General features: G+C 46.2%; 1 protein-coding gene across 2 annotated transcripts; it reads left to right on the plus strand.

Annotated features, from left to right (window-relative positions):
- On the plus strand, positions 1-26,638 carry LETM1 (leucine zipper and EF-hand containing transmembrane protein 1). 2 transcript variants are annotated; one of them, XM_081947893.1, is made up of 14 exons: positions 1-151; positions 2,080-2,137; positions 7,550-8,003; positions 8,236-8,379; positions 8,967-9,104; positions 9,289-9,492; positions 9,732-9,851; positions 10,832-10,963; positions 12,328-12,507; positions 12,749-12,889; positions 20,375-20,509; positions 21,036-21,226; positions 21,472-21,628; positions 22,122-26,638. In XM_081947893.1, exons 1-14 carry the CDS (start codon positions 67-69, stop codon positions 22,269-22,271), a joined length of 2,289 nt encoding a protein of 762 aa, XP_081804019.1. In that variant the 5' UTR covers positions 1-66; the 3' UTR covers positions 22,272-26,638. The 2 variants fall into 2 exon arrangements, with proteins under 2 accessions (XP_081804019.1, XP_081804020.1); XM_081947894.1 differs by having other exon boundaries at positions 21,490-21,628.
- The last annotated feature ends 456 nt before the right edge of the window (positions 26,639-27,094 follow it).

A 27,094-nucleotide genomic window follows, 5' to 3' on the forward strand; every position in this document is an offset into this window, starting at 1 on the left:
CTCCCGGCGTGCCCCGCGGCCACTTCCTCCCCCCGCCCAGGCGCAGACCGGCTGGCAGGCCCAAGCATGGCGGCCTTCGTGCTGCTGAGGCGATGCGCGCGGAGGGCGCCGGGACTGCCCCGGCCGGGCTGCGGAGAGGCCGCCGCGGCAGGTGAGGAGGGAGGCCCGGGGGAAGAGGAGGAGGGCAGCCTTCTCGGGGCGCAGGGCGGGCGACCCCCGGGGCAGGCAGAGGGCCCCACAGGGGAAGGGTCTGTGGGTGAGGGGGGGCTGCGAGGGGGGTGATGTGGGGGTGGGGGGCGGTTGAGGGACAGCCCCCCCCCCCGTCCGTGGGAGGCGGAGCTGCTTCCCCGGAGGGCCCCGCAGCCTCCCCTGCCCTTCCCGGGACGCTATTATGGGATGTCCCCGGGTCTCCTCAGGTAATCCCGGCCTGCCCGCGAAGGCCCCGGATGCCTCTCTGAGAGGCTTATAAAGCCAGGCCAGGCGGGGGATCCATACACACGTCCTCCCTCCCTCCCGGCAGGAACGACGGGGCAGCCGGAGCCCCCCCCTTTCCCTCGGGAGGAGGGGGCAGAGCAGGCGGGGGGGGAGGGACGGGGTCGTCCCCCCCCTTAGAAGGAGCGCCCCCACCCCCTCAAAGGCCGGGCACAAACGCAGGCGGTCCTCGACTTACCTCCACGATTTGACAGCTGGGGCCAGGCACTTAAGTGAGCTTTGCCCCACTTTCTTGCCACGGTCATTAAATGAATCGCTGGAGCCGGATGTTGTTGAGGGGACAAGACGGCTTCCCCATTGACTTGGCTTGTCGGAAGGTCACCCAAGGGGGTCCTGTGACCCCGGAGACGCCGAGACCGTCGTAAGTGTGAGTCAGCTGCCAAGCGTCCGGATTTTGATCACGTGAGCCATGGGGATGCTTCAACCGTCGTTAATGTGAACAAAGGTCATAAGTCACTTTTTTCAGTGCCCTAAATAAACTGTTGCAAGTCAAGCCTGTGCCTGCTGAGGGTTCCAGGCCAGTGAAAGTAGAAGAGTCAGTGCCTGGTTGCACAGGGGCTATAAACACCCAGCGGGGAATCACCACCGGCTCCTTTGCCTGGCAGGAGAAGGAACCGTGCAGATATTAGCACCATGGTTTATCCTTCCCCTGTTCGCCTCGGGGCTTCTGGTTTTAATGCCGGGCACTGGCAAGGACCAGCCTTTCTGTTCTACACGATCCCTTCAGGCTCTTTTTTTCAGGGAAAAAGGTTTTCTGGCCCTTTGAGAGACACCTTTAGGGCACCTGCGGTTTATGTGGGGCCAGTAAAGGCTGCCTTAATTACTTTCTGCGCAGTCTGGCATTGGATTCGGACACCCGTTGTCCTTCTGCACAGAAAAGAATTTCAGAAGTTGTGGGAGCTTTCCAGAAGAGGCTGGGCTGGCATCTGTCAGAAAGGGTGCAGGGTCTCCTGCTTGGGCCTCCAAGGTCCCTTCCAACTCTGTTAATCTGATTTTTTTAAAAAGAATTCATCAGGCTCAGCTCTGAATTTTTATAATTTAAGTGCAGGTAGTCCTTGACTTATAACAGTTCATTCAATGACTCTTTGAAGTTACAAAGGCACTCAAAAATATCGACTTATGACCATTTTTCACACTTAAGACCCTTGCAGCGTCCCCATGATCACCTGATCAAAAATCAGATGCTTGGCCACTGACTCATTTATGACCACCTGACAAACGAAGTCAAATTCACTGAACAACCCTGTTACCAACTTAACAACTGCAGTGATTCACTTAACAACTGTGTAAAGAAAGGTTGTAAAATGGGGCAAAATTCAGTTAACAAATGTCTCGGTTAGCGACAAAAAATTTGGGCTCAATTGTGGTTGTAAGTCGAGGACTGACTGTAATCTCTGCCGCTGTGAGTTCTAACAAAATCCATTACAGGTTCTTGTACTTGATCTCTCTTAACCGGCATTATTTGTTCCTGAAGTATTGAATAGTGGGTGGATGTGAAAGTTATTTTGATATCAGACTGTTAAGTGTAATGTTCTTATCTATTTCTGGACGGCCTGCCTACCCAGACTGCTTTTTTCCTACTTGTAGGTCACTTGGAGAACCTTGCTTGTCTTAACTGTTCCTCCATGAGGCTAATAAAAGACTTGTAAGTACGAATCTTTGTAACACTACTACGAGTAACCTGCTTATTTGGACATTTCACAGAATGGAGGATGCATCTGAAAACTACCTGTGTCTTATAAATAGTTGGTATATATACATGTTTGTAATAAATAATTACAAAAGACTGAAACATTCTTTGAGGTGTGGCTTAAAGTTTAGTCTTGGATTGGGTGGTGATGGTTGTGTGGCTCCTTTACCTATTTACAGTACGGAAATAGGCTTTTCTCTTTAATTTCTTCTCCAGTTCTGTTCAGTTGCAACTTCCCAGATTCATCCGGTTTTGTTTCCTCCCTTCTCAGTGGAGTCTTCTCTGTTTCTATTTCATTCCTCTCCATTATTTTTATTGTTTGTGTTGGATATTGAGCGCCTATATCGACAATGTTTCTTATTAAGATGGAAGATAACTTATTTTATAGACAGTACAGTTTAGTCAGTAGTTCTTAACTAAGGGATTTTGTTTTGACTTTGATGGAATATAACTTCTGGCAAAATGCAGATGTTCATATGCTCACATAGATGATGTTGGAGATGTGTCCACATTTATTCCAAAGAGAGGAACTCTGGTCTCAGCTGGATTTCACCTCAGGTTGATAAGGGGGAAAGCCAGGCAGGGCACAGGATTTTGCTCATCTTTTCCTAAGGGGTGTGGACATATTTTGGGTAAATAACATACCTGCCTTAAGATTGTTAGTCTATTTTGTCTTAGTACGGACAGGTTTAAATTTGAACCATAAAGTTGTTACTGTTTTAACTGTTTCTTAACGTGTAGTGCAAAGCAAGAAGCAGAATAATTTTGAAATGTACTTCCAAAAGTCCAGTCCAGAAAAAAAATGGCAAAGCAATTTTGCCATCACATACACAGGAAGTGAAAGAGTGGTCCTCTATATATTTACAATTTCAGACTGTCATCATCTTAGCCACAGGGGCTACAGAGGTATTGGTGGCCTGAAGGATTATTGGTGCTTTGCCTAGTAGTATCCGAGAGTGACAAGCCGATTTTCCCTCTCCCAGAGGATAGGAAGGATGGAAATAACGATCACTTGTTTGGAAAATTATAGAATTACAGGGAAGGGAGTTTACAGAAATCTACGTGTTTATTTTCAGTAGAAAATGTTTATTATCCTGCTTGTACTATCTATAAAAGAAATAAAGATAAAGCCATTATATAGAGATCAGAGGTTTATATCGGATGTTAATGACAAACCACAGTAAGATATAATGAATAGGTATTAAAGCGATTATTCTGTAAGATTTATGCATCTTCATTTTCCCAGTGTGCATTTAAGAATATTTTTAAAAAGTTTATTGAAAGAAAAAAAAATAATTTCAAATAAGCTGTTGGAGTTAATCTCGTTTAGGAATGGTTATGATCAGTGTATCCTAAGTGTACATGTAAGTTCAGATAGTTATAGGACAGTTTACTATAACAGAAACAATTATTTTTTAAGAGATGAGAAGGATGTCCATAGAATAGAGAAATCTATAGGTTTCTTCCATGCAAATTATCTGGCTAGTAGCTAGGAGTAGGTGGAGATTTAATAATGAAGTAATAGACTTGTGTAGAAAGAAAATTTAAAAATGGGTGCAATATAAATGCACATATTTATATGCTGTCTTTCTGCCTATACATCAAATGTAAGCCATCTAGTTATTTAATAAAATGAATTGTGCATAAATTATATTAGAATTCCCCCCCCCCCAAAAAAAAAGCTTTCATCACAGCCAATAAAAAGAGACCCAGAGATTATGATTAAGTCACTCGGGGGTTGTTTATACAAAGATGTGCTTATCGCTGATGGGGACGAATGGAAGTTAAAAACTTTGGAACAACTGTTGGAAGAAGGAATTATTTTAAATTGGTTACATTATATACAGCTTCAGAAGAGATGGGAAGAAGATCGAAGGGTTGGTTTTATGGATAAAGAAGTGGATCTGATTAAGCAGATAAAAGAGACTGCCCCAAAACAAGTTAAAAGAATATATAATGTACTGTTAGAAAGAGATTCAGAAAGTGAATTGGTTAAGGATTGTATGATTAAATGGGCTCAGAATTTTGGTGAAGTTGTTATGTTGGAAACATGGGAAAGAATATGGGTTCAGAATGTTAAATTTACACAGTCACAGAATTTAAGGGAGAATTTTTATAAAATGTTTTACAGGTGGTATTTAGATCCTAAAAAATTATCATGCATGTACCCAAATATTCAACCAAAATGTTGGAGATGCGGGTGCCTAGATGCTACCTTTTTTCATGTATGGTGGACCTGCAATAAGGTTAAGGCTTTTTGGATAAAAATATGGTGGGTCATGCAAAATGTACTGAAAAAAAGAATACAATTTACTCCGCAAATGTTTTTACTAAAGGGGAAACAAAATTGGCCTTGTATATGGTCACAGCAGCTAGGCTGCTGATTGCGCAACATTGGAAGAAAGATTTTTTACCGACAATTGGTCAATGGACTCAGAAAGTGGCGGGGTTCGCCGAAATGGCAAAAATTTCAGCTTTTTTAAAAGATCAGAAGCAGGAGAATTATACACAGGAATGGGCAAAATGGATTGATTATATACAGAATAAGTATCAGACTAGGAGGTATTATGTAGCCTTTAGCTAAGATTGTTTAGACTGATAGTTGATTAGAGTAAATAATACATGGGATGCTTGGAATCACTAGAGTGGTGTATACTGGAAGTCAGGGGGGGGGGTTGAGTGGGAGGTGGGGGTGGGTTAGGGTGGAGGGTGGGGTAATATATATGTATAAATATACTAGAAGATGGGATTAATGAAATATTATTTTAAGAGAAATTTATATTATGATTTATATATGTTAAATTAGTTTAGAAGAAGGGATTGATGGGCTATTATTATTCTAAGAGAAATTTACATTGTGATTGCTGGGAAGAGAGGGGGTATAATATGTGAATGAGTAATTTACTTTTAGACGGGGGGAGGGGAGGGGGTAAAATAATTGGTATAATATTTGAATTCCTTTTTTTAGGGGGGGCTGGGGGGAGGGGAGGGGTATAGTATCTGTATGGGATTTATACTGTATGGTGGGGGGGTTAAAGGGGGAAAATATGCTTGTATAAAACTTTTTCAATAAAAAAAAAAGAGACCCTGGGTTCTTTTACAATTATGGGTGCTTGTGCCTTTGAATTGCTTCATAGAATCAAATTTGTGTTTATTTTGCTGTATGACCGCAAAGGCCATACAGGTAGTCCTCAACTTATGACTACATTTGAGGCCAAATTTTCTGTTATTAAGTGAGACTTTGGTTAAGTGAGTTTTGCTCTATTTTACAACCTTTCGTGCCACAGTTGTTAAGTGAATCACTGCAGTTGCTAAGATAGTAACATGGTTGTTAAGTGAATCTGGCTTCCCCATTGACTTTGCGTGTCAAAAGATCGCAAAAGGGGATCCCATGACCCCGGGACACTGCAACTGCCAAGGGCCGAATTTTGATCACCTGACCATGAGGATGTTGCAATGGTTGTAGCTGTGAAAAACGGTCATAAGTCCCATTTTTCAGTATCGTAACTTTGAACAGTCACTAAGCAAACAGTTGTAAGTTGAGGACTCCATGCTCCTGATCTTGTCCTCCCTATTTTCTTTCTCTCCCGCTGATTCCCATGCCTGCCAACAAAAGCCACTGGCACAACGTTCTGCTTTAAAAAATAATAATAATCCCAAGCCCAGCCCTAAAATTATTTCCCCCCTTCCTGTAGCCTCATAAGAGGCAATTATAGATTAGTGGGAAATCCCAGAAATGTCCTTCCAAGAGACGAGAGAAAATGCCAGGAAAGAATTGAGTCATGTAAGGAAGAACCAGTGAGAAGATGGCAGCAGCCCTAGAGTAGCCTGGCTCTGCTTCCCCCCTGCACTCTCTTGGCTCACTCGACTGCCCTTCCATCGCCTGCACGGCTTTTCTTTCCCAGATGGGAAATGCTTTCTCTGCTGCTGCTGCTCCTCAGAAATTGGGTCCCCCTCCTTCTACCCCCTCTTTGGCCGCCCCCTGAGCAGAGAAGCCCAGTCAACACCGGCCTCCCTTTTAGCCTGGCTACTCCCAAGCTACCTCTGCTTCTGTCAGGGGGCTTCCTTTGCCCCAGACCCCCATTTCTGCTGGGCAAGAGGCTGCCATTGCGACCATCCCTGACTGGGGCATCTCCTTTCAAAGGGAGAGCCTTAAGTGAGTCGGCCTTTGTTCCTGAGGGATCCTGCTCCTGCAGCCCTGGGCTCAAGTTACCCTGAATTCCCGACAATTGCACCAAGCAGAAGTTCCTTTTCCAGCTCTGTGGAGAGGAGTTTTGCTCTCCCAGACTAGCCTTATAGGTAAGGGATTCCTTGTGGGTGTCTTATCTTAAGTATAACTTAAGGAACTCTAGTTAAGTAGCCTAACTAGATCCATTTAGTGGTGCCAGGCTAGAAAGTGTGAGACTGAGAGTTCAAATCCCGCCTTAGGCATGAAAGCCGGCTGGGTGACTTTGGGCCAGTTCCTCTCTCAGCCCAACCACCTTACAGGGTCGTTTTTGTGGGAAAAATAGGAGGAGGAAGGTATTTTGGACATGTTTGTCTTCCTTTGTTCTTGAACCCAGACAAAGCAACTAAGGTGCCGTTTGCTGAGTCAAGTAACCTGCTAATTTTTAGTTTTTGTGGGACTTTCTCATCAAACACTTTTTCTTCAGAGTTTTGGTGTAGCCTCTTGCTTTGCTGCTTGAACGTCAAAGCAGTAAACTCAGAATTTCTAACACTTAAGCATTTCCCCTTTCGGTTCTTCATTTTTCCCCTTTATCATAGTGCTTTGTGTTTTCACGGACTCAGTTGTGTAGCAGCGGTGGGTATCCTTAGGAACGTCTAATTATATGCATGCTTTGTGTGAATGAATCATAGAGTTGGACTGAGGCTGTCAAGTCCAGTCAATAGATTGCAGGGAAAAAAGGGAAACCTAGGCATCCTCAACAGTGGACTCTACAGCTTCTGCCTGAACATTTCCTTCCCCTCTTCGGCCAAGTCATTGATGCCTGTGTTGAATGGCACTTCTATCAGGACTGACACTTGGGATACCCTCTCTTCACGTTTAGTGAGCAACCACTGATCGGCCCTCTTTGACAAAGATTTTGGGGTCAACTATGTATCCACTTATTTTGGAGCCCCCACTTAACTAGCTTGCCGATCAGAATGTCGTGGAGGACTTTGCCAGATGATCTGCAAAGAGTCCGTCCGTCCTGCTTTCCCAGGATGAGAGTCTCCTAGTGAGGAAAGACACTTCAGTTTGTGGAGAACAAAGGGAAGCTTCTCAAACATACAGTTAGTTTTTATTCATGGTCACCGTAGAAATAAATGGGATGAAAAGTATAGCATGCACTATTGATATTAAAATCTGCCTTTTCTCTCTTACAGGCCTGCCCGTTTTAAATATTGCACTAATATTTCACCTTACGTTTATTGTACAAAAGACAGCTACGCTTGGACAAAAGGATCAGAAAAAGGGCAGGGGGTGGCCCTGAGAGCATTTGACTCCCAGTGGCCCTCTCCCCACAGGGGAGGTTCGGGGCCTTGTTTGGTTACAGTAAGGAACTGGCATTCTTCAGCATCCAGAAACGATGACTCTGTCATAGAAAAATCCCTGAAGTCCCTGAAAGACAAAAACAAGAAGTTGGAAGAAGGGGGCCCCATTTATAGTCCAGCAGTGGAAGAAACTGTCATTAAAAAATCCATTGGGCAGAAGATTGTCGATGAGGTGAAGCATTACTACCACGGCTTCCGGTTGTTGTGGATCGATTCCATAATTGCCGCCAGAATGCTCTGGCAGATCCTCCACGGCAGCTCCATGACCCGCCGGGAGCGCAGACAGGTAATGCTGCCCACCGCACTCTTCTTGGGAGGGACACCAAGGAGGAACTAAAATATTAACAAGCCCTTGGAGATATTTTAATGTTCAGAGAGAGTCACCTCAGACGTTCAGTTCTGGTACCAAATAAATGAAACACTGGAAATCAAGGAATTACAAGATGCGAAGAAATAGTGGGTGGCCTGCCTTCGTTTTCCTTTTGCGATAAACCCAAGCGTTACCTTTTTCTTTGCAGTTCCTTCGGATCTGTGCCGACCTCTTTCGCTTGGTCCCTTTCCTCGTCTTCATCGTTGTTCCCTTCATGGAATTCTTGCTCCCCGTAGCTTTGAAGTTGTTCCCCAATATGCTTCCTTCGACATTTGAGACCAAATCTAAGAAGGTAACCATTACAGCGGAAAGCATTTGTAGAAATGTAGAAAAGAGTGGTCGTATCCCTGGTTAAAATTCCCGCTGACCTGCACACCTGAACAGGTGGTCCTAAGTGTTTCAACCCCCTCCCCCCTGCTAGGTGGCCCGTGCTGTCTGCAGACCCCTCCCTCCCATAACTCTGTGTTCATCTTTGTTAAAGTGGGCTTACTGTTCAAAGGGGCACCGCGGAATAAAGGATTGGCGTGTCCTTCACTTCGGCCTAGACCTAGGGAAGTTGGCTTCAGAAAACCCCCGTGCGAAGGACCTTAAATGCAAATGAACTAATGTTTAGCCAGAGGGCTCAGAAAATACCTGGATGAAGCAGTTGAATTCATTTAGATAATCATATGCAAAGCTGCAGGCTTGCATGCTTAATTGGGAATAAACCCATTTCGTTTACCTGGACTTGGTTTCCAATAACTAGAAGAGCTGACGTAAGAATGCTGCTAAACATTGTATTCCTCCAATATTTAATAGTGTCCAAAGCAGACATAGCAGGAAATGAATTTTTAACGCCTGGACCAGCTTTCTATTAAAATGCTTTTTCCCCTTTATTAGGAAGAGAGGTTGAAGAAAGAACTGAGAGTAAAGCTTGAGGTGGCTAAATTTCTTCAAGATACTATCGAAGAGATTGCCTTAAAAAACAAAGCAGCTAAAGGGAATGCTACGAAGGATTTCTCAACCTTCTTTCAAAAGGTATTTAATTTGTCTTGAAAATTTAAATTATGTTGTTACATTTTTATCACTAGGTTTTCAAGCGGAGAATAATAGACACATCTGATACAATAGTTAATATTTCTCAGAGTAAATCCTTGTCTTTCTGAGGAAAGAGTTCCAGAGAGCGTCTGAAGACTTTCTAGCGTATCATTTCTAATTTCAGATACGCGAGACTGGTGAGAGGCCAAGCAACGAAGAGATTTTACGGTTTTCTAAACTGTTTGAGGACGAGCTGACCCTGGACAACCTCACAAGGCCCCAGCTGGTTGCTCTGTGTAAACTTTTAGAACTTCAGTCAATCGGAACAAACAACTTCCTTCGCTTCCAGCTAATAATGAGACTGAGAAGTATCAAAGCAGACGATAAAGTAAGGGGATCTTTTTTGTCTAGAGTTTATTTAAAGAAACTCTGTTGTGGAAAAGAAAATTAATTTTAGAATCACGGTGTATGTGGTGGGGTATGCCAGCCAGGGAGGAGGGCTCAAGCGGAGAATGGTTGCGAGCTATGGTAACAAATGAATGGAGCTATTTATTATAACAATTGTTTCTGACTATTTGGAGAATGAGTTTCTATGCGCTGTAGCTGTTCATCTTTCGCCCTCTCTAGCTGATCACTGAGGAGGGCATGGATAGCCTGACAGTAAAAGAGTTGCAAGCAGCCTGCCGAGCGAGGGGCATGAGAGCCCTGGGCGTCACGGAGGAGCGGTTAAAGGATCAGCTGAAGCAGGTATTTCATCTGCTATAGGAGTATCGGAAGGCCAAAACCCATCCTGGATCCTTACAGGAACAATTAACGCACAGAAACACCGAGAATAATTCTTCATGAGAGAGAATGGCTCAAGAACCAGCAAAGCTCTGCTAAAAACTGCCAGGGTTCAGTTCTAATTCAAGCCTGAAATTGTGAACTGCAGATGGTGTGTCTGTATACACAATCATGCATATGCACAAAAATCTTTAAAGCCAGAATGGAAGAAAGAAAACCACACCTTGCTTATTGACTGGAACGCCCCAACCTTTCTGCCTCTGCTGGGGGAGGCCTGGCTCCTGCAGGCATTCAGATTTTTAAGCAATAACCCAGAGGATATAGTTCTGTCTCTCTCTGCTTGGCAATTCCGATCTCTATTTTGACGCTTGTCCTTTGATCAAATCTGGAAAGAGATTTTATCAAAGGGATGAGCTCTGCTAGTAATTTTGGGAATTTGCATTGCCTGCCGAAACTTTTCACAAACTCTCGCTTATGAAATCTATAAAAACACAATGGAATACTCAGGATGATGGTATCCCTAGCAACTCACTACTTTTTTCCCCCAAAAAATTTGGAACTCTGTCTGTGGAACAGCTAGATTGCCATAGCTTTTAGCACCCTGGACTTGATCATTTCTGGCCTTTGTGGGTCTGTTTTCAATAATATTTGAATTGTGTAGTATAGTATAACTGCTAATGCTTTTCCAGCCACGATCTTGTGCTATCCAAAAACCCTACTTTGAGAAGAGATGTTGCTCTGAGGCAAATTATACAGGACCTCTATTTCAGTTTTTAATGATTGTATTTCCCATTTTGTGTGTCCCACTTGAAAACAATATTGCCTGTTAAGATCTAATTTCAACAACCCCCCGCCCCCAAAGACCTTCTTTTAAAGGGGTAATTGCTTTAGTATGGTCTCTGCATCAAACCAAAAACTTATGATATTTTATCTTTTAATTGCAGTGGTTGGACTTGCATCTGAATCAACAAATCCCAACTTCGCTGCTTATATTATCCAGAGCGCTGTACCTCCCAGAAACTTTGTCTCCGGCTGACCAGCTGAAAACGACTTTGCAAATTCTCCCAGAGAATGTGGTATGCTTTCCTTTACATGGCCAGCTTTTGTCTACGAATTAGCGGTCTTGGAAGCGGTGGGCGCATTTGTAGCATTAGGAATTTTACACCTTTGGGGGATCCGTTGTTCGGTGTTCCACACCCACACTTTTATCTGACTTCTGTGTTAGAATTCTTTCGGTCATTTTGGAATACATTTTCACATTATTTCATGTTTGGGGGAAGTCTGGTTGCTCAAGGCAATCTGTCTCCCCCCACAAGAGCCACTTGTGTATCTTTTCCGTGGACACCAAGACAGAGTGGATGGAAGAAGGCTTAGCTTGCCGTGATGGAACTGTCTGTCTTGAGGTTTAGCAGAGCTGATCTTGGGGAACTAAAAATACGGCTGGACAAGCCGTGATATTAATTGGTCTCTTCACACAGAGATTATGTCTCACCTAGACAATTAGTCCAAGCTCTCTTCTGCACAACATCTTGGTGGTTCTCAAACTTTTCTTCACCACGGACCCCCTCTAGCGACCTTTTGCGGCCACTGACGCCCCCAAGGCTCAGCTCAAGAGTTAAATCACAGCATTTCTTTCAGCCCCCACAGGCCCCCTGGGACAACATCGCAGCCCCCCCTCTGGGCTCCATGGGCCGCAGGTTGAGAAGCCCTGCAATCTCCAAAGAACCCGTTCATTCATATTCCCTCTGCCACTTCTTGCCCTTCCCTCCAGGGCATTTACATCTATCTTAAAAGTAACGGAGGAATGTGGTTTCTTTCATTTGAACATTCGAGAAAGGCAATAGATGTAGGTGGACTTTTTAATCCACTTTGAATGCTGACCTTATTGCTCTTATATGTGGCCGCTTAACATGCTTGGCTCTGGGCTGGAGGTTGCCCATGTTGCAGTCTAGTACATGTGGTCCTCGACTTATGACCGTTCATTTAGTGGCTGTTCAAAGTTACCATGGCACTGAAAAAAGTGACTTATGACCATTTTTCACACTTATGACCATTGCAGTATCTCCATGGTTATGTGATCAAAATTCAGACACTTGACAGCTGGTTCACACTTACGGCGGTTGCAGTGACTCAGTTATATAACTTGTGTAACTTAACCCTAACTTATGTCTCAGTTAATGACATCAAAGTTGGGCTCAAATATGGCTGTAAGTGGAGGACTGCAGGTTTTTTTCCCCCCCTTTCTGGATTATTTTCTTTGCATCCTGTTAGTTGTCTTCTCAGAGCTTCTGGCTGGTCTCCATTGGGGATGATGAGAATAGGATTATTACAGGTTGCAGGGACTGGCTTGTTTGATCTGCAGAGCCAAGTCTTAGCGTCCTCTAGGAAAGTCCTGTTTCCCTGTATGTATACATTGTTTTTGTTTTTCCAAATAAAAAAGGCAAAGGAGGCTCAGGTGAAAGCGGCAGAAGTCGAAGGAGAAAAGATTGACAATAAAGCCAGGTTGGAAGCAACTCTTCAAGAAGAGGAGGCCATCAGGAAAGAACACCACGAGAAAGAGCTGGAGAAGCTTTCCGAAGTGGCTGAGAAAGCCAAAGAGACTCTTCACGCGGCGGAAAGGGTGAGTAAGGAAGGCGTAAGGTTTGAGGAAGAGGAGGCAGCGACATGGATGCCATGCTGAGCTCTTGGAGGAAGGGCAGGATGTAAATCCTCCAAATGAAGCAAAGAGAGAAAGCCAAATGAGGCTTTGGGGTTCTTCTTCCAAAAGCGCTCGTGAAAACTCCATGCATCCCTCTAGCAACCCCCAATGTAAAACCCTGTTTGAAATGTGTCTAATTGTTGTGTTTCCTGTGTTTCGGAAGGAGGTGATAGTAGATCTGGATCCCTCAGCTCTGAACAAAGTCTCTCTAGATGCCACTGCTGAACGAGAACCGGCAAAAGTGAATGTAGCCCTGCAGTCAGAGGTTTTGACAGATACGGCCCCGGTATTGGAAGGCACGAAGGTAACACCTTAGGTGGGCGGGAGATGGCCACGAGGTCACGCTGGGAAGCTCAGCGCAAATCCTGCAACAAGGGGAACCGGGAAGCAGTTCATGGCTGCTCCATCCAGAGGAGCTGATACATCCCATGATAAGAGATACAGGGAAGGCTCGGGCTCATTGGATCCATTCCCTGCTGGTTACTTAAGGTTCCAGCTCCAGTACTTAAAGTAAGCTGGGCAGCCTTGGGCTGATAAAAACCGCCCCACATAAGATAAGAGTATCAGCACCGCCGTGAAATAAAGATAGAATTTGGAGCACGATCTAAGAAAAATGCAGAAGAAGTCAGCTTCAGTTAAGCTGCTTAAAATGAAATCGATCACCGTCTTCCATAGCTGCCGACTAAAAATAGGACAAAGGCCATTTTATCTATTGCTGCTCAAGGAGAATAACGTTTAGTAGCTGTACACCAACAAAGATATCAATATTTAGTCCTATATGAATCTTTCAGACTCCTGAGGTTTTTGCCTCTTTATGTTCTGGAAGAACTGCTATCAAGGTGCAATTGGAAAAACTAAGGACACTGATATGAATATCCGTGTGAAATGGGCAGAACCAAAAACGTGCTCAATTGTCTCTTATCAGTCCCTGATCTCTGGAGCATAAACATTCAGAAGGGAGGGGTTTTTGTTTTCCCTCCAACAGCACTGAAAGGACTACTCCAATGAGCCAAAGCAACATTTTCTCTTCTGTGAGCAGGGCCTAATATCTGTGAAATACCTACTTGGCAGGTATTGACGTTTTATGTCTGGGTAAAAAGAGATTTGGGACTCTGCTTAGATCAGTCTGTCCTTCCCTATCCGTACTGTGCTGCTTATGGGGAGTGGGCTTGCCCCCGCCTCACTCTTGAGAAAGCAGGAGGTCAGGAGGTGTAAACCCTGGGAAAGAGAGCTTGTTGTAAATATCTATTGCAATTCCATTTCTGTTGGAAACCATCCATGCTGTTGAGAGTAAGAGCAAACAAGGAAAAGTGATGGGTTGGCCAGGAGTTCAGTGTAGTTAACAAAACCTCTGTCTCTAGTTGTACTAAATCTATTTTTAGTTGTAAGGTGGCAGGAGGGGGGGGCAATTGGCCCCTGAGTATTGGCCTAAGTCACTCAGATTGAATTTCTGAGGAAGCAGTAGAGAAAAGATCGCATTGAGCCTTTCTCCAGCTGATGATGCAGGAGGGTCCAGAAGTGGGAGTTCAATCCTTATTTGCCCAGGAGACTGAGTCAGAATTGAAGCCACACCTCCAGCTTCCCCTGCTGGCTTCCAATTCCGACTCAGTCTTGCCCAAGAAGAGATGCATTTTTTCATTGCTGTGAGTTAGTATTTTAGTTTTAGTGTTATTTTCCTTTAAGTTACCTCTTTCACTTTGACTGATGGATGGTGCGGGACTTGGCTCACAAGTTCTTTTTCACCATATTCGGTTTGTGTCTGAGACAATTGGAGCCGGGGGCCTGTTGGAGGCTTTTACCGGAGGATTCTTACTAAGGTGCTGCTGGCTGCACTGGCTATCGGGGCTTTGCTGCTGTGTCCTTTTACATTTTCCCATTGTGGTCGCCTATTTGTGAGCTCCCTCTGACTTGCCGCTGGTTCTCAGAGGCAATAGCAGGCTGCCAGCGATGCAACAGGTGAGGGGAGCGCGGTCAGAGCGCTGGTACTTCTGCAGGGCTTGTGGCGGCTGCACGGCTGATCTGGAGCTCTCGGGGCCATTTTTTCCTTGCCGGGAACACCAGTCGTGGTTGCATGGCTTTCCACGTGAGTATAGAACCTCATGGCGGTGGCAATTTTGTTGGTGGCCACGAGGTGGCACCCATTTTGGGAAGTCCTCTGCTGAGTCACGAGGGCGGTGGCCATTTTGTTTGCACCTTGTTCAGCCACGTGGCTCGTTGCGATTGCCGGTATCTGTGGAGAAGGTCGCAGATTGAGCAGCAGTCGCAGGGCCTGGTTCTAGTGTGTTTGTTTTTTTCCACATTTACGATGGCTGATTCCCCCGGGGAATGCTCCTCTGGAGCGGTGCAGAAGGAAAAGGAACATGCTGCTCCTCCCAAAAGCTCCAGGAAGAGGAAGGTTTCCTCCTCAGATCCTCCAACCCTGACAAAGCAATCTACCTCCAAGCAGGGAGGCAAAGGGCCTGGGGAGAAGTCCAAGCAGGGGGGTGGAGATAAGGCCCCCTTGCCTTCTGAAAGATCCCCCTCCTTCTAAGGGCGGCACCACTCCCTCCCCCCCCCCCCGCCCCCCGAGGCTCTCTGGGTCTCCAAGGGCCAGTTCTATTTCACCACCCCTTTCGGAGGTGGAGGACATGGATGATGAGCGTCAACCATTTGCTTGCCTGGATGCTGCCCCCAGATCGGATCACAGGCATAAGCTGGTGCCCAGGCCTGGGCCTAGCAATACTGTGGGTGAATCTGAAGACCTACCTGATAATATCCAATCCCGTAATCCCGTATTCGCTGAGCCATTGCGCATGGCCTAGCCCTTCAGGGTGGTTCCTCTGGCCAGGTGGATGCGGAGCTGGTGGTGGCCAAGCGCAGACACGTACAGGATCCAGTCGCTCGCTCGGGCAGGGTGCAGAGAGCGGTCTCCCCCTCCTTGAGAAGTGAGGTTTCGATCCAGGAAGATGAGGAACAAAAGGAGACCGAACACTCTGATGACGAAGGTTTGGCACCTGATGTCCCAGCTTTTGCCGGTTTATTTCCTCCTAGTTTGTTTCGTTCCTTGCTATTCAAGGCCAGAGGTACTGCAGCCGTCGAGATGGAGGCTGACAAACAGAAGGAGCAGGGGGCGGAGGACGGCGCCTAAGAAGAAGCGTTCCTTTGTGGAGCCCGCAGCTCGGAAGGAGGAAATTCCCACGCCAAAGCTGTTTCTGGATGTCATGCAGAAGCAGTGGGCCAAACCAGGTACCTTCCCCACCCCGGGTGGGAATGACAGGTGTTTCTATAATATGGAGCCTGATTTTTCTCAAGCATTGCATGTGCCGGAGGTGGATGCCCCCGTGGCTGCCTACGCCTATGGTGGCAAGTGATGTGGTGGACAGGCTGAGGATAAGAGGACTGAATTGGCGTTAGGCAAGACTTTCCTAGCTGCAACGTGGGCGACAAAGGCCGCCTCCTCGGCTTCTTTCTTCAACCGAGCCACCCTGACGTGGCAGATGGAAGAGCGGGTGCCAGCGCACGGCATACGGTTGCTCCAGGACGTCGGCAAGGTCATGGCTGCGACCCAGTTTTCAGCTGATGGGACCTTGAAGGCCGCTAAGTTTGCTTCCAGGCCGCTTTCCTCCTCTGTTTCAGCTAGGCAGACGGTGTGGCTCCAGAATTGGCAGGCGGATGCCAAGGCGAAGTGGAAGCTGGCGGTGGGTCCATATGCTGGGAAGAGGCTGTTTGGTGAGGTCCTGGACCCTTTTCTTATGGAAGATAAGAACAAACGGAAGGTTTTGCCTGCCACGACCAAGAAGCAGGAACACAAGTGTACACCTTACACACGCAGGCCACCTTACAGGGCTTCTGACCCTGACTACCATTGCCAGACTAGGAATTTCCAGCCACATCAGGATAGGGGACAGGACAGGTCTTCCTACAGGGTTAGGTCCCGTTTTCAGTCCCAGGGTGAACGGCCCTTTTGCGGGGTTGGGGGGCAGACACCCCTTCCGCAGAAATAAATGAACGGACTTTGGGGGCTCCCTTAGGTGGCAGGTTGGCTTTGTTTCCCGACCGTTGGGAGAGTATTGCATCGGACTTCTGGGTCCTGAATACGGTGAGATTTGGCCTACGGCTGGAATTCCTCTCCATCCCCCCGAATTCTTTTTGAACTTCCACGTCCTCCAAAAGTGAAGCCAAGAAGCTGCTTATGCTCCAGACCATTGACCATTTGGTGGAGGTGCAGGCGGTTGGATTGGTTCCAAGGGAGGACTGGGGCAAGGGGTTCTATTCGAACCTTTTTGTGGTTCCAAAGTTGCCTGGAGGATGGAGGGCGATTCTTGACCTTAAAAGACTGAACCGTTTCCTAATTTACAAACGGTTTAAGATGGCTTCCCTTCGATCCATCCTGGAGGGTGTCTGGGAAGGCGATTATTTGACATCTATTAATTTAACGGAAGCCTATCTTCACATATTAATTTTTCCCAAACAGGGGAAGTTCCCTCGGTTTTCCTCTGCTGATACCCATTACCAGTACAGGGCTCTTCCTTTTGGGCTGTCTTCAGCTCCCAGGAAGGTCCTGGCGGCTCATCTAAGAACAGTTCCCATCAGGCTTCACTGTTATTTAGACGACATCCTCCTCCGGGCGGAGTCCCCGGAACGGTCCCTTCGGGATCTGGGCCTGAGGTATGGGTTTTCCGTGTATTTCCAGAAAAGCCATATGCGGCCTTCTACCAGGCTGTTGCCTTTGGGGGCGGTCATTGATTCCACAGCCGCCGTGGTTTTCCTCTCCCAGGATCGCAAGGCTAGCCTAGTCAAACTGATTTGGCAGGTACAAAAGGAGAGGCGGGTGCCTATCGTCACCTTGTCCCAGCTGTTAGGGAAGATGATACCTTGTATTGATCTGGTCCCCTGGGGAGGCTCCATGCTGGGCCCCTTCTTTGGGCCGTACCAAAGGAGTAAACGCAGCGCCTCCCCTTCTCGGGTTCAGGTACCCCCTCAGGTGCGGCTTTCCTTGAAATGGTCTGGCTAAGGGGTGCCTGTTCAGGGAGCTGGAAAGGCGCACCCTGACCACGGATGTACATAATTGGCACAGGGCCGCTGGTCCCCTTCAGACCTTACTCATAACATCAATTGGCTGGAATTGCGGGCGGCTCATCTGGGCCTCCGACGCTTTCCCTAGTTGGAGCTGCGCCTCGTCGGAATTGGAAGTCAGCGGGGGAAGCTGGAGGCGTGGCTTCAATTCTGACTCAGCCTCTTGGGCAAGTAAGGATTGAACTCCCACTCCTGGACCCTCCTGTCTCCCGCTGAGAAGAACGTTCAGGTAGGACCAACGCTCCTTTCCATTGGAGGAGGGTTGTCTGTTTGGGTTCACATAATTTGACAGCCGTGGGCACAAAACAGTCCCCCGTTCTTCTGCAGAATTGTACCTGTCAGAGAAGAATTTGGAAGTGCCACTTTGTGCCACTTTGTGGGGCTGAGTGTGTAAGGAACATGCACTCTTCCGCCAGCAATTTTCTGGGAAACCATCTCAGGCCCTTTATGAAGCGAGGCTTGCTTCCTTCTGAGCCCGTTTGTGCAGCCTGCGTGAGCCTTTGCTCTCTTTGGGAAGGAGATAATCCTGACTTTTACTATAATCCCTCTTTAATTGATCTTCTTTCCCAGAGCCTCCAAAGCTCTCCTGGCTGTGAGACTTTGGCCAGGTGGCCCAGTTAGCCACTGAACGTGGAGTAGGTGGAGAGATGCCTGCCTGTCAACCTAAGCGGATGAGCGGGCAGGTTTCCTAAGCAACCACCAGGACCTTGGATGCAAACATTAAACGGAAGTGGGAGAGCACGCAGCTTCCTTTAACTTCCCAGGATTTGATAAATGCCCGTTTATCATAGCAGACGACCATTTAGTAAGGACTAGATAACATCTTCAGACTGGTGCAGTTATAAAAAATCCAAATAAGAGGAGATCTCGCCTCTGGCTTCCTCCAGAGAGAAATTTCTCCAGGAAATAGAATCAGATGTGATTTCTTACATGTGTAAAGGTTAAGGAGCCCTCATTTGTAGGATGCTGGTAGAAAATCTGTTGGAGAGTTCTTGGTAGAAAATCAACAAAAGCATTGTCAAATTGAGAGCCATGTTGGTGGGATCAGGCTAGGAGCTGGGAGACGGTGAGATCTACTCCCATATTAGGCACAAAGCCAGCTGGGGGATCTTGGACCAGTCGTCCCCCCCCCCCCCCCCCCCCGTCCAAAGGAGGCAACGGCAAACTCTTTTTGAAAAACCTTTGCAAGAAAACCTCAGGGATCTGTGTTCAAGGCAGCCTCTGAGAATCAGACGCAGTGGAAGAAAAGGGGGAAAAAGTGCCGCCATTAGACCGGTTTCACAAACCGGACAGAACATTTTCAGAGTTAATGTAGATTCACCTTTTCTGCTTCATTTTGTCAGCATCTCTCGGTAAAATATTTTAGCTTAAAAGTTACCTAGATCTGGAATCTGTGTGTTTTTTAAAAATTCAGCGGTCTAGTGTTAATGTAAGCCTTATTCTGTTTTGTATGCTGTTTTGCTTCCTGAAAGGTTCGCTTTAATTTGGGGGTTCTTTTGGTGATACCGGGTTTTTTTCTGGGATGCTAAGAAATTATATTAGTGCTTATAACGCTGTGTGTTTTTGTGTATATTGCAGGCACGGATAAAATGGTTATAATGTACCATAGCAAATAGTATCATTTATTATAACTTTTTCCTGTCTTGCATAGTGGGCTGCATCCTAGCGTAGCACACCTCATAAGGTAGACAGTTTGTAACTCAGTCTGTGAAAGTTTGTAGTGCAGAAGGAGATGCGGGGAAGGCACAAGAAGGTAGGTGGATTTAGCCACAGCATAAAGTAAGTTTGTCAACTATTTTTGCAATTTAATGAAAAATTCAGTTCTGGCTTTACCCAGATTTATATAGTATTTGTGGGTAAATAGAACTTTTGTTAACATTCACTTGAGTATTTGCTATTTCCACAAAAATTTGAAACATTGTTTTGTGGACTCTAAAATTTCATAAATCAGCAGCCTCCTGGTCTTCAGTCTGCTTACTTGACTGTACCAACAAAGACCCTCTTCCCAGCCTCTGGGTGAAAGCATCTCTCCCCCCTCCCCCACCCCCGGCTGCTCCTCTCCAGAGTCCTGTCTGTCACCTTCGTCCTGCTCTCTCAGCTTGGGGGTAAAGCAGCAGTACCCTTGGCTCAGGACCCCATCCTCCGGGCGTTTCACTGGGCGCAGGTGCCTCCGTGAGGCTAAGCTCCATGTTGCCGGGGTCCCTGGGGCTCTCCCAGATCCATGGCAGACGGCCAGGAGAAGCCCTGGGCTCCACGGGGTCTCTTCCAAATAATCAGGGAGGTGTCAAGTGAAAATCCAGCCGGAAACCACTAGGGAAGAGTTGCCCACCTTCACTCATTTCTCTGAAAAACATGAAATTGTAATTTGTAGCGTAATTGGGAGTGCAGCCAGAGAGGCAGGCATGGGCCGCTTGTACCTGAGCCTATTCTTTTATATCTATAAATAGACGGTTACACGTTACGCAGAGCGAGTCTACGAAATATTGAGAATAATGCCCATCGCAACCGATCTCTTCCTGAATATGGCACGGGGAAGATTCACGCTGCATTCATGGACTGGCATCCAGAGAGACCCGGGGCCTCCCCTCCCCTCCCTGTAGCGTCCCTTGCCCCTCAATCCCTCTGATCCCTGGATGTCCCGTAGAGCCTCTTGTAGATAATGTCTGTTACGCGGGCAGGAGGATGCAGAGGACAAGGGAGGCTTAATGCTCTTTTTCCTTCTCCACTTATTCAGGGTGAGGAAATAACAAAGGAAGAGATTGACATGCTAAGCGATGCTTGCACTAAATTGAAGGAACAAAAGAAATTGCTCACAAAGGAGAAGGGGGACCTGGAGGACCTGAAGGAGGACGTGCAGGAGTACAGCGAGGTGAGGCCGGAGGGGAAGTCAGGCGGCCGGAGGGATCAAGGGCCGTTTTGAAGGAAGATGGGCGCCAGCCATCAGTTGTGCTGCTGCCAGGGGGGCTCCTCTTCTAGGTCTCCCAGCTCTGATTGAGGGGAACGGAGGTCACTCACAGCCCCAGGAGACGCCGGGTTTTGCTCGGTTGTTTTGAACGGCAGCTCTGGTTGCCTTTTGGCTCAAAATGCAGCCGCCTTCGTGTGTTTCTCTCAGTGCTTGTAGATTCTCACCACAGGGCAGAGCAGAGTCACCGGCCCTGTTGGCTCTCCTTCAGTCCTGGGCATTGTCCCTCGTTCAGACCGGCCAGGGGTCGCGGGCTGAGAGGCAGGCTGAGCATTTGCCCCAGGCACAGACAGCTGCCTCCCCCCCCCCCCCCGAGTGGAGCCCTTGCGTCTTCGGAGGACCGAGAGGGCCCCAATGGCTCTCCTCTCCCCCTCCCCTCTCTAGTATCAAAAGATTTATGGTGTAAAAAAAGGGGCTCCTCTTCCATCCTTAGGATTTGCAAGAAATCCGGGAACTGTCTAAGAATGGCCCAGAAGACATCGTTGAGGAATCCAAAGCCAGCCAGAGGCTGACCAAAAGGGTGAACCGGATGATTGGGCAGATCGATCGAATCATTCAGGAGTTGGAGACAGACCAAAAACCCCTCGGGGAACAGCTGAGCGGGGGTCCCAGTGGCCCCATGGGGTGAGTGGTTGGGAGAGGAGTTTTTATCCTTGCAGTCCGTTCAAGGAAGGGCTTTTTTTCTTTCGTTGACCAGGCTTTGAGGAACAAAACATAGGCTGCCCTCGTCTCAGAGAGGCTCTCCTGTCCCTGGTTTCCTCCTTACCAAATCCAGGTGGCAAATAAATGTGAATGAGCGAGAGATGGGTTATACAAAGACTCTGCGCGCACAGATTGACTCTTGGTAGTAACCGCTTGCTTCACTACAGGCTGCGTTTCCCATTTAGGGAGAACCTCATCAGCATCCAGGATCTTATTAACGTGATGAAGCAGCTCCAGGAAATCCCCGAAGGGAAACTCAACAAGCTGGCTGAGGCGCTGGATGAGAACAAGGACGGCAAGATCAACCTAGATGACGTGGTCAAGGTGAGTCCGCTGAGCAGAGGTTCTGCCTGCGAATCGAGGGGGCTGCTTTGGTGGTCCCGGGAGCCCAGCAGAAGCTTCCCTCAGCCGACCCTGGACCACCCTGAATGTGTCCTGAGTTGACTTCGGACTGTTGGGTCCGTGCAGTGTAATGTGGCAGCGTGGATCCCTTCAGCTGTGCGGATCTCAATTCCTAGAAATGTTTATGATTAAGGATGAAGGCTGCCTGTAAGGAGAAAAGCTGGTGCTCCTGTCTATTTGTCCAAATAACAATATCCATTCATGGAAAGCGCCTATTTCTTTGGAAAACGCCTTTTGACATTCTTAAACGATGGCGTTTTCTGTTATTTTGTGCTTGAGAAAGGCAGAATTTAGGAACAAACTTGCTGCTTAAGGCACTTGGTTTTTTTACTTTCCTATTCAAGCTTTTCAAAAATATTTAGGAAGTAAACCTAAGTGGCCCTCGTAATCCTCACCTTTTCAAATGCTTGCCTAGGTGATCGAATTGATTGACAAGGAGGACATCGATATCTCCACCAAGCAAGTAGCAGAGATCGTATCGCTGCTGCACAAGGAAGAAAAAGTGGAAGAGCTTGAGAAGACCAAGGAAAGTGCAGAGAAGGAAGCTGCAGAGGTGAAGAACTAGCCTCAATGGTTCAACGGTTCCACCGAAGAAGGCTTCCTCCTCCTCCTCCTCCTCCTCCTGTGCGGCTGAGTCAGCACTTAGTAGTGGTGAGATGAAGCACCCTGGTATTTTCCCAACTAATCAAAGATAAGGTAATTTTTGGACCCCAGGGAGACAAATGATCATTCCATGCAGTAGAAATGGTTTGGGTCTTCTAAGAAATCAGCCCATCTTCTGCCGTGAGGTTGGTTCTTTTGGCCTGGTGGGTTGATTCAGTCCCTTTGTCTCCCGGTTGTGATCTAAATCAGAAAATTCTTTGCAATGCACAAGGAATCACTACTCCTTTTTAAACTATGTTACTTTTGCTTGTCACGGAGATAATAACCTTTTTCTTCTTGGAAAAGTGAAAATCTCTACCGCAAAAATCTCCAAAACCACTCAAAAATGGCTAAATCCAGGTGAAAATTGGTTTCTGAAAGTTTTGTAATTATTTGATGTTAACACGTGTAGAATTGCACTGCAACCCTAATTTAAAAAGAAACAAAAACCTTCTGGAACATTTTTATTTTGGCTTGGTTGATTTCTCAGTGTTAAAAAAGAGAAAAAGATATTGTGCTATTTAACTATCAACACACACCGTTTTAGAAAGGGTTTGAAGTCTCCCATCCCTCCATAATCCCATGAATCTTTCTCTCGGTTTTATCCATTGATCCAGTTTCACTCAGACGTAACCTGGACTCCCAGACATCAATTGGCTACAAGGCAACTTTGAAATTGTGTTAAAAAAAAAAAGTCTCACTGTTTATATAATAGGTGTACTTTAATCAGGATATTTTTTTTCACCTTGGGTATGAAATAACTAATTCAACATACTGGAAATATCATAAAAATTGCCTATATAATCATGACAATTGAAGGCTGCTCATAAGGATCTTCCTTAGTTTGCTTTTGATCTTGTCGGTCGTTGCGCTGGGCAGAGTTTCTTGAGCAGCCTTTGAAAGCGTTTAGGGGGAGGGGCTTATGTTTTTCTGACCGGGGGAGGGGATTCCAAGTCTGGGCCCAGAAATGGAGGCTGATGAAATTGGCTGTGTGAGCCTGAACGACTCCTCTGTCTTCAACTCTGACGCTTGGGTTTTGTCAGGACTCAGAATCGGTATTTGCATTGCCTTTCTTTCGTTGAGTTGCAGTACGAATCAACCCCCTGGGCCTCCCAGGTTTGGTTTCTGAATGAATAGAAAATGTATTTTAGACACCAGTTTGGAGGAATTAAAACTGCAAACCTTGGCCCTTCATAGATTTGTCCCCATTTTCTAGCTGCCGCCTTAGTGCTGTTGATAGGCAGGAGGCAAACTTAGCCCATTTATTCTACACACTCCTCTTCCAGTTGTGATAGGTGTTGGTTTTATGGGGACGTCACTGAAGCAGCATCTGGTGGCATGAGAAGTTCCTTGAAATACGTTTCATTGTGTGAGGAGGAGGAGTGTGTCTGCAGCTGGATTTGGATGGCAGGGGAAAAGCAACTTAAAAATCCATGGAGAAAAGCAGACTTCTTCATGGCAGGTGGGATGGGACGTCCTTTTTTATTGCCCGTTTATTCCTGTGACCAATTAGCGAAAGGGAGCACAACTGTACTCTCTATCCAAGTGCCTACTTTGGATCCCAGAGAAAATCCCTGTGTTGAGGGCAGGAGGAACGGTTGAGCCTTCTTACAGCTGCACTTCACACATTATGTCAGGTTGCAGCAGCTACTTGATGCTACAAAGTACATTGGTCAAACCTGGGCACTTGGTGGGAAGCCACACCCAAGCTAAACACACGTCTTGCCTGTTTTAGACTGGAAGCGGCTCTTGGAAACAGTTGTGTGCATGCACAACTTCCAGAGGCATCACGGTGACGAAGTTCATAATGTAGACCCTAAGATTTTTGTGGTCTGGTGCTCACCTTGTGTGTAAGTTGATCTCTATCCTCTCCATTCCCCGTTTCTAGCTCCACATTGCTACCACCTTCCTTTGTCCAAACTTTGGCTGGTAACGTAGCAAGGAACGCAGTGAGGAGCTCTCATTTTGTGTAGTCGTTTTTGCAGATGATTGTGCGTTTGGAGGGGCAACTGAACACAAAGGTGATGGGAGATGGGAGCTACCCCACCTGCCCTTTGGCCATGATGGCGTTAGTAACTCAGTTAATCTTTTGGAAAAGAGAAGGGAGCGGCTGCAACTCACATGTGACCCTTAGTTGCTCACAAGCGTGAACTTCAGAGAAGATTTGGGATCTATTTATGATGGTCTGGAGGGGGAAAAGAAGACTTGCCCCTTTTCTGTCCTCTTGGGTGACTTTCAGTGCCTTTACCAACGATGGGAAGGTCTTCCTTCCTTCCATTGTGAAGAGAGAGAGAGGCAGAGAAGTTGGCTTCTCAACATGGTCACCTTGGTCCTAGATCAGAGGGCTCCCTCCGGTTGGCTTCTCTTGCATTCTAGCTTCTGTAGCTTTAGCAGCAGGTCTGAGCAAAGAACCTTTGTAGCTGATGGCCCATATCTTTTTTTTTTTAACGGGGGAGCAAGTGGTGGGCCTCTTGTTTCGCATATAGAAATTGCCAGAATTCTGTTTAAAACTTGAAACAAATCCAGTCCCAGCATCAATTCTGCTGACAGTTTCCATGAATTAGCCCCCTGTCTCGATATAACACAGCTTTCTGCCTTTGTTTAGGAGACATAAAGGACGATGGACAGATAATTGTCAACTTTCTGTATTTATGGATTGATAAATTGGTGTTAGGAAAACATGCATACTATTAGGCAAACTATTTGCACTTTGCACATGTGTATAGACACACACACACACACACACATTCTGGTGGATAAGGGTAAATATCAGTTGGATTTAAATGCAAAATTGTTGTATAGGATAAGAGAGCTGAAGGCATAAAAGAGGAAAGAGGTTGTGTTTTCAATAAACGTTAATTTTCAGAAATAAAGTCTGAGAAGCGGTAATTGGTAATAATCTTCAGATGCAGAATGTTAAACATTTGATATTCATATTTCATACGGCAAAGAGCATTTGCAAGCCTTCCCCCTCCCTTTATTTCTGAAAATAATTGCTTTTATTTCTGTCCTGAACGCCTAGGGTTGTTTTGTCCCCGGGGTTGGCCATAGTTGGATGTAGACTCTTGTGTTGATAGGTACAGTTTCCTTAGGTTTTGTGCATAACTGGTTGAATCCAGCCGTTCAAAGCTCTTTGGATCACTCCAGGGTCCCCCAAGAAGTCCAGAGATTTGGGGGCTGCAGACTAAGGTTGCACCTTCCCTCCCTTTTCACAGATTTCTGCATCCAAACGGTTGCCTTCCATCTGTAGCTACCACTTTGCCAGCAAGCTGGATGGGTTCACTTTCTCCCGTTTGGAGTCTGGAGCTGGAATTAGGCCTTTCAGAGCCCCCCCCCTCCCTCCCTCCCTCCCTCCCTCCCTCTGGGAAAGTCCTAGATCCATAGGCTTCCATAGGCTCCCTTCCCTGGCTGTTAAAATGCTCCGGAGACTCTCAAGGGCTGATCAGAGCACATGTTCTCTCGGTGCAGTGTGTGGTTCCATAAATATTCAAGGATGTCCTAGAAAAAACAACTACTGAGTGAATTTTGTGATTTAAAAAAAAAAAAGGTTAAGAAATCACGGAGAAAAAACATTATAGGATCAGAAAGCCAGATCCTTGCCGAAAGAGAGAGGGGGGGGGGGAGGCTGGATTTTTTGGCTTCAATCAGCGAACCTTCAACCTAAGAAAGGCCCTCTGAGTTTTTTGAGAGTGGATCCCCCCAGCCCTAGAAGGAAACTGAGGCAAGGTGTGTGTGTGTAAAGGATTCAGTCAGGTGGGCCCTTCTACACTCCACTCGATACTGGGAGGGGCAGTATCGTTCCTTTATCGAGATTTGAAAGGGAAATGAATCCACATTGGCAAATCAGCGATTTTAAAAAATGCCTTAGCTGGCAAACCAGGCTTGTAGATCATCTCCTGTAGTAGCAGAGAAATTTCATGCTGTTTCATAGATTTTAACAATTAGCACGAGGCAAAACCACCGTTGTTTTTTTCTAGAAGGGAATTGGATTCTCTTTGGAAAAGAGCTTTGAACCATCACCAGTTATGCAAGATCTGAGTTGAAAGACATTTTAGTGTGTGATGCTAGTGGTGCTTTGTGTTTAATATGTATAAAATCCTTTTTATCTTTCTAAGCTTAAATTATTATATAAAATACCACATCATTAAAGGAAAATATACCATATCCCCTCTTTTACTGTGGATTATTTATGAATAAAATCTTACATCATAAACCTGTCGATATTGATCATGTGAACCAAGAGACAATAGTTCTTGATGTACAGCAAAATAAAAAATGATTGAAACTTTTGATATTTGTTTGCCTTTGACTACATTGGAGGGGGGGGGAGAGATTTGTTGTCTTTGAAGGTGTTACTGCTTTAAGCTGCTTTTTACCAATTGAACAATTCATGGAAGCTTAACTGGTACACGGGTGATAGAATTATTAGTAAGTGCAGAGTACTAACTCAACATTGGTGATTTTACTCAGCAGATGCCCCCTTTTTCAGAATGTTTCTCTATATTCACCGTCTCCAGCTATTAAATCTATGATTGGATGGTTGTGCTTGGTCCTTTGGGTGACATAGAAAACCCCAAAATAGTCCATTTCTTTCTCTCCCTCACAAATTCTTGCTGCTTTTTCCTTTATTGAAAAAAAAAATCTAGATTTTGGGCCAAGACGTTGATCATCTTTTTAATCCGATCCCTGAAATTGGACACCATCCCTTTATCCAGGATGATGTAAGGTCTCCTGCCTTGCCCAGCG

The sequence above is a fragment of the Natrix helvetica genome, assembly GCF_964273705.1.
Source record: "Natrix helvetica genome assembly, chromosome: 3".
NCBI classification, from domain to species: Eukaryota; Metazoa; Chordata; class Lepidosauria; order Squamata; family Natricidae; genus Natrix; species Natrix helvetica.

Excerpts from the sequence above, each read along its gene's own strand:
- LETM1 (XM_081947893.1), top strand. The coding sequence starts at position 67 with ATGGCGGCCTTCGTGCTGCTGAGGCGATGCGCGCGGAGGGCGCCGGGA. Across the intron at positions 10,964-12,327 it reads AAATTCTCCCAGAGAATGTG|GCAAAGGAGGCTCAGGTGAA; the intron begins GTATGCTTTCCT and ends CAAATAAAAAAG. Across the intron at positions 12,508-12,748 it reads CTCTTCACGCGGCGGAAAGG|GAGGTGATAGTAGATCTGGA; the intron begins GTGAGTAAGGAA and ends GTGTTTCGGAAG.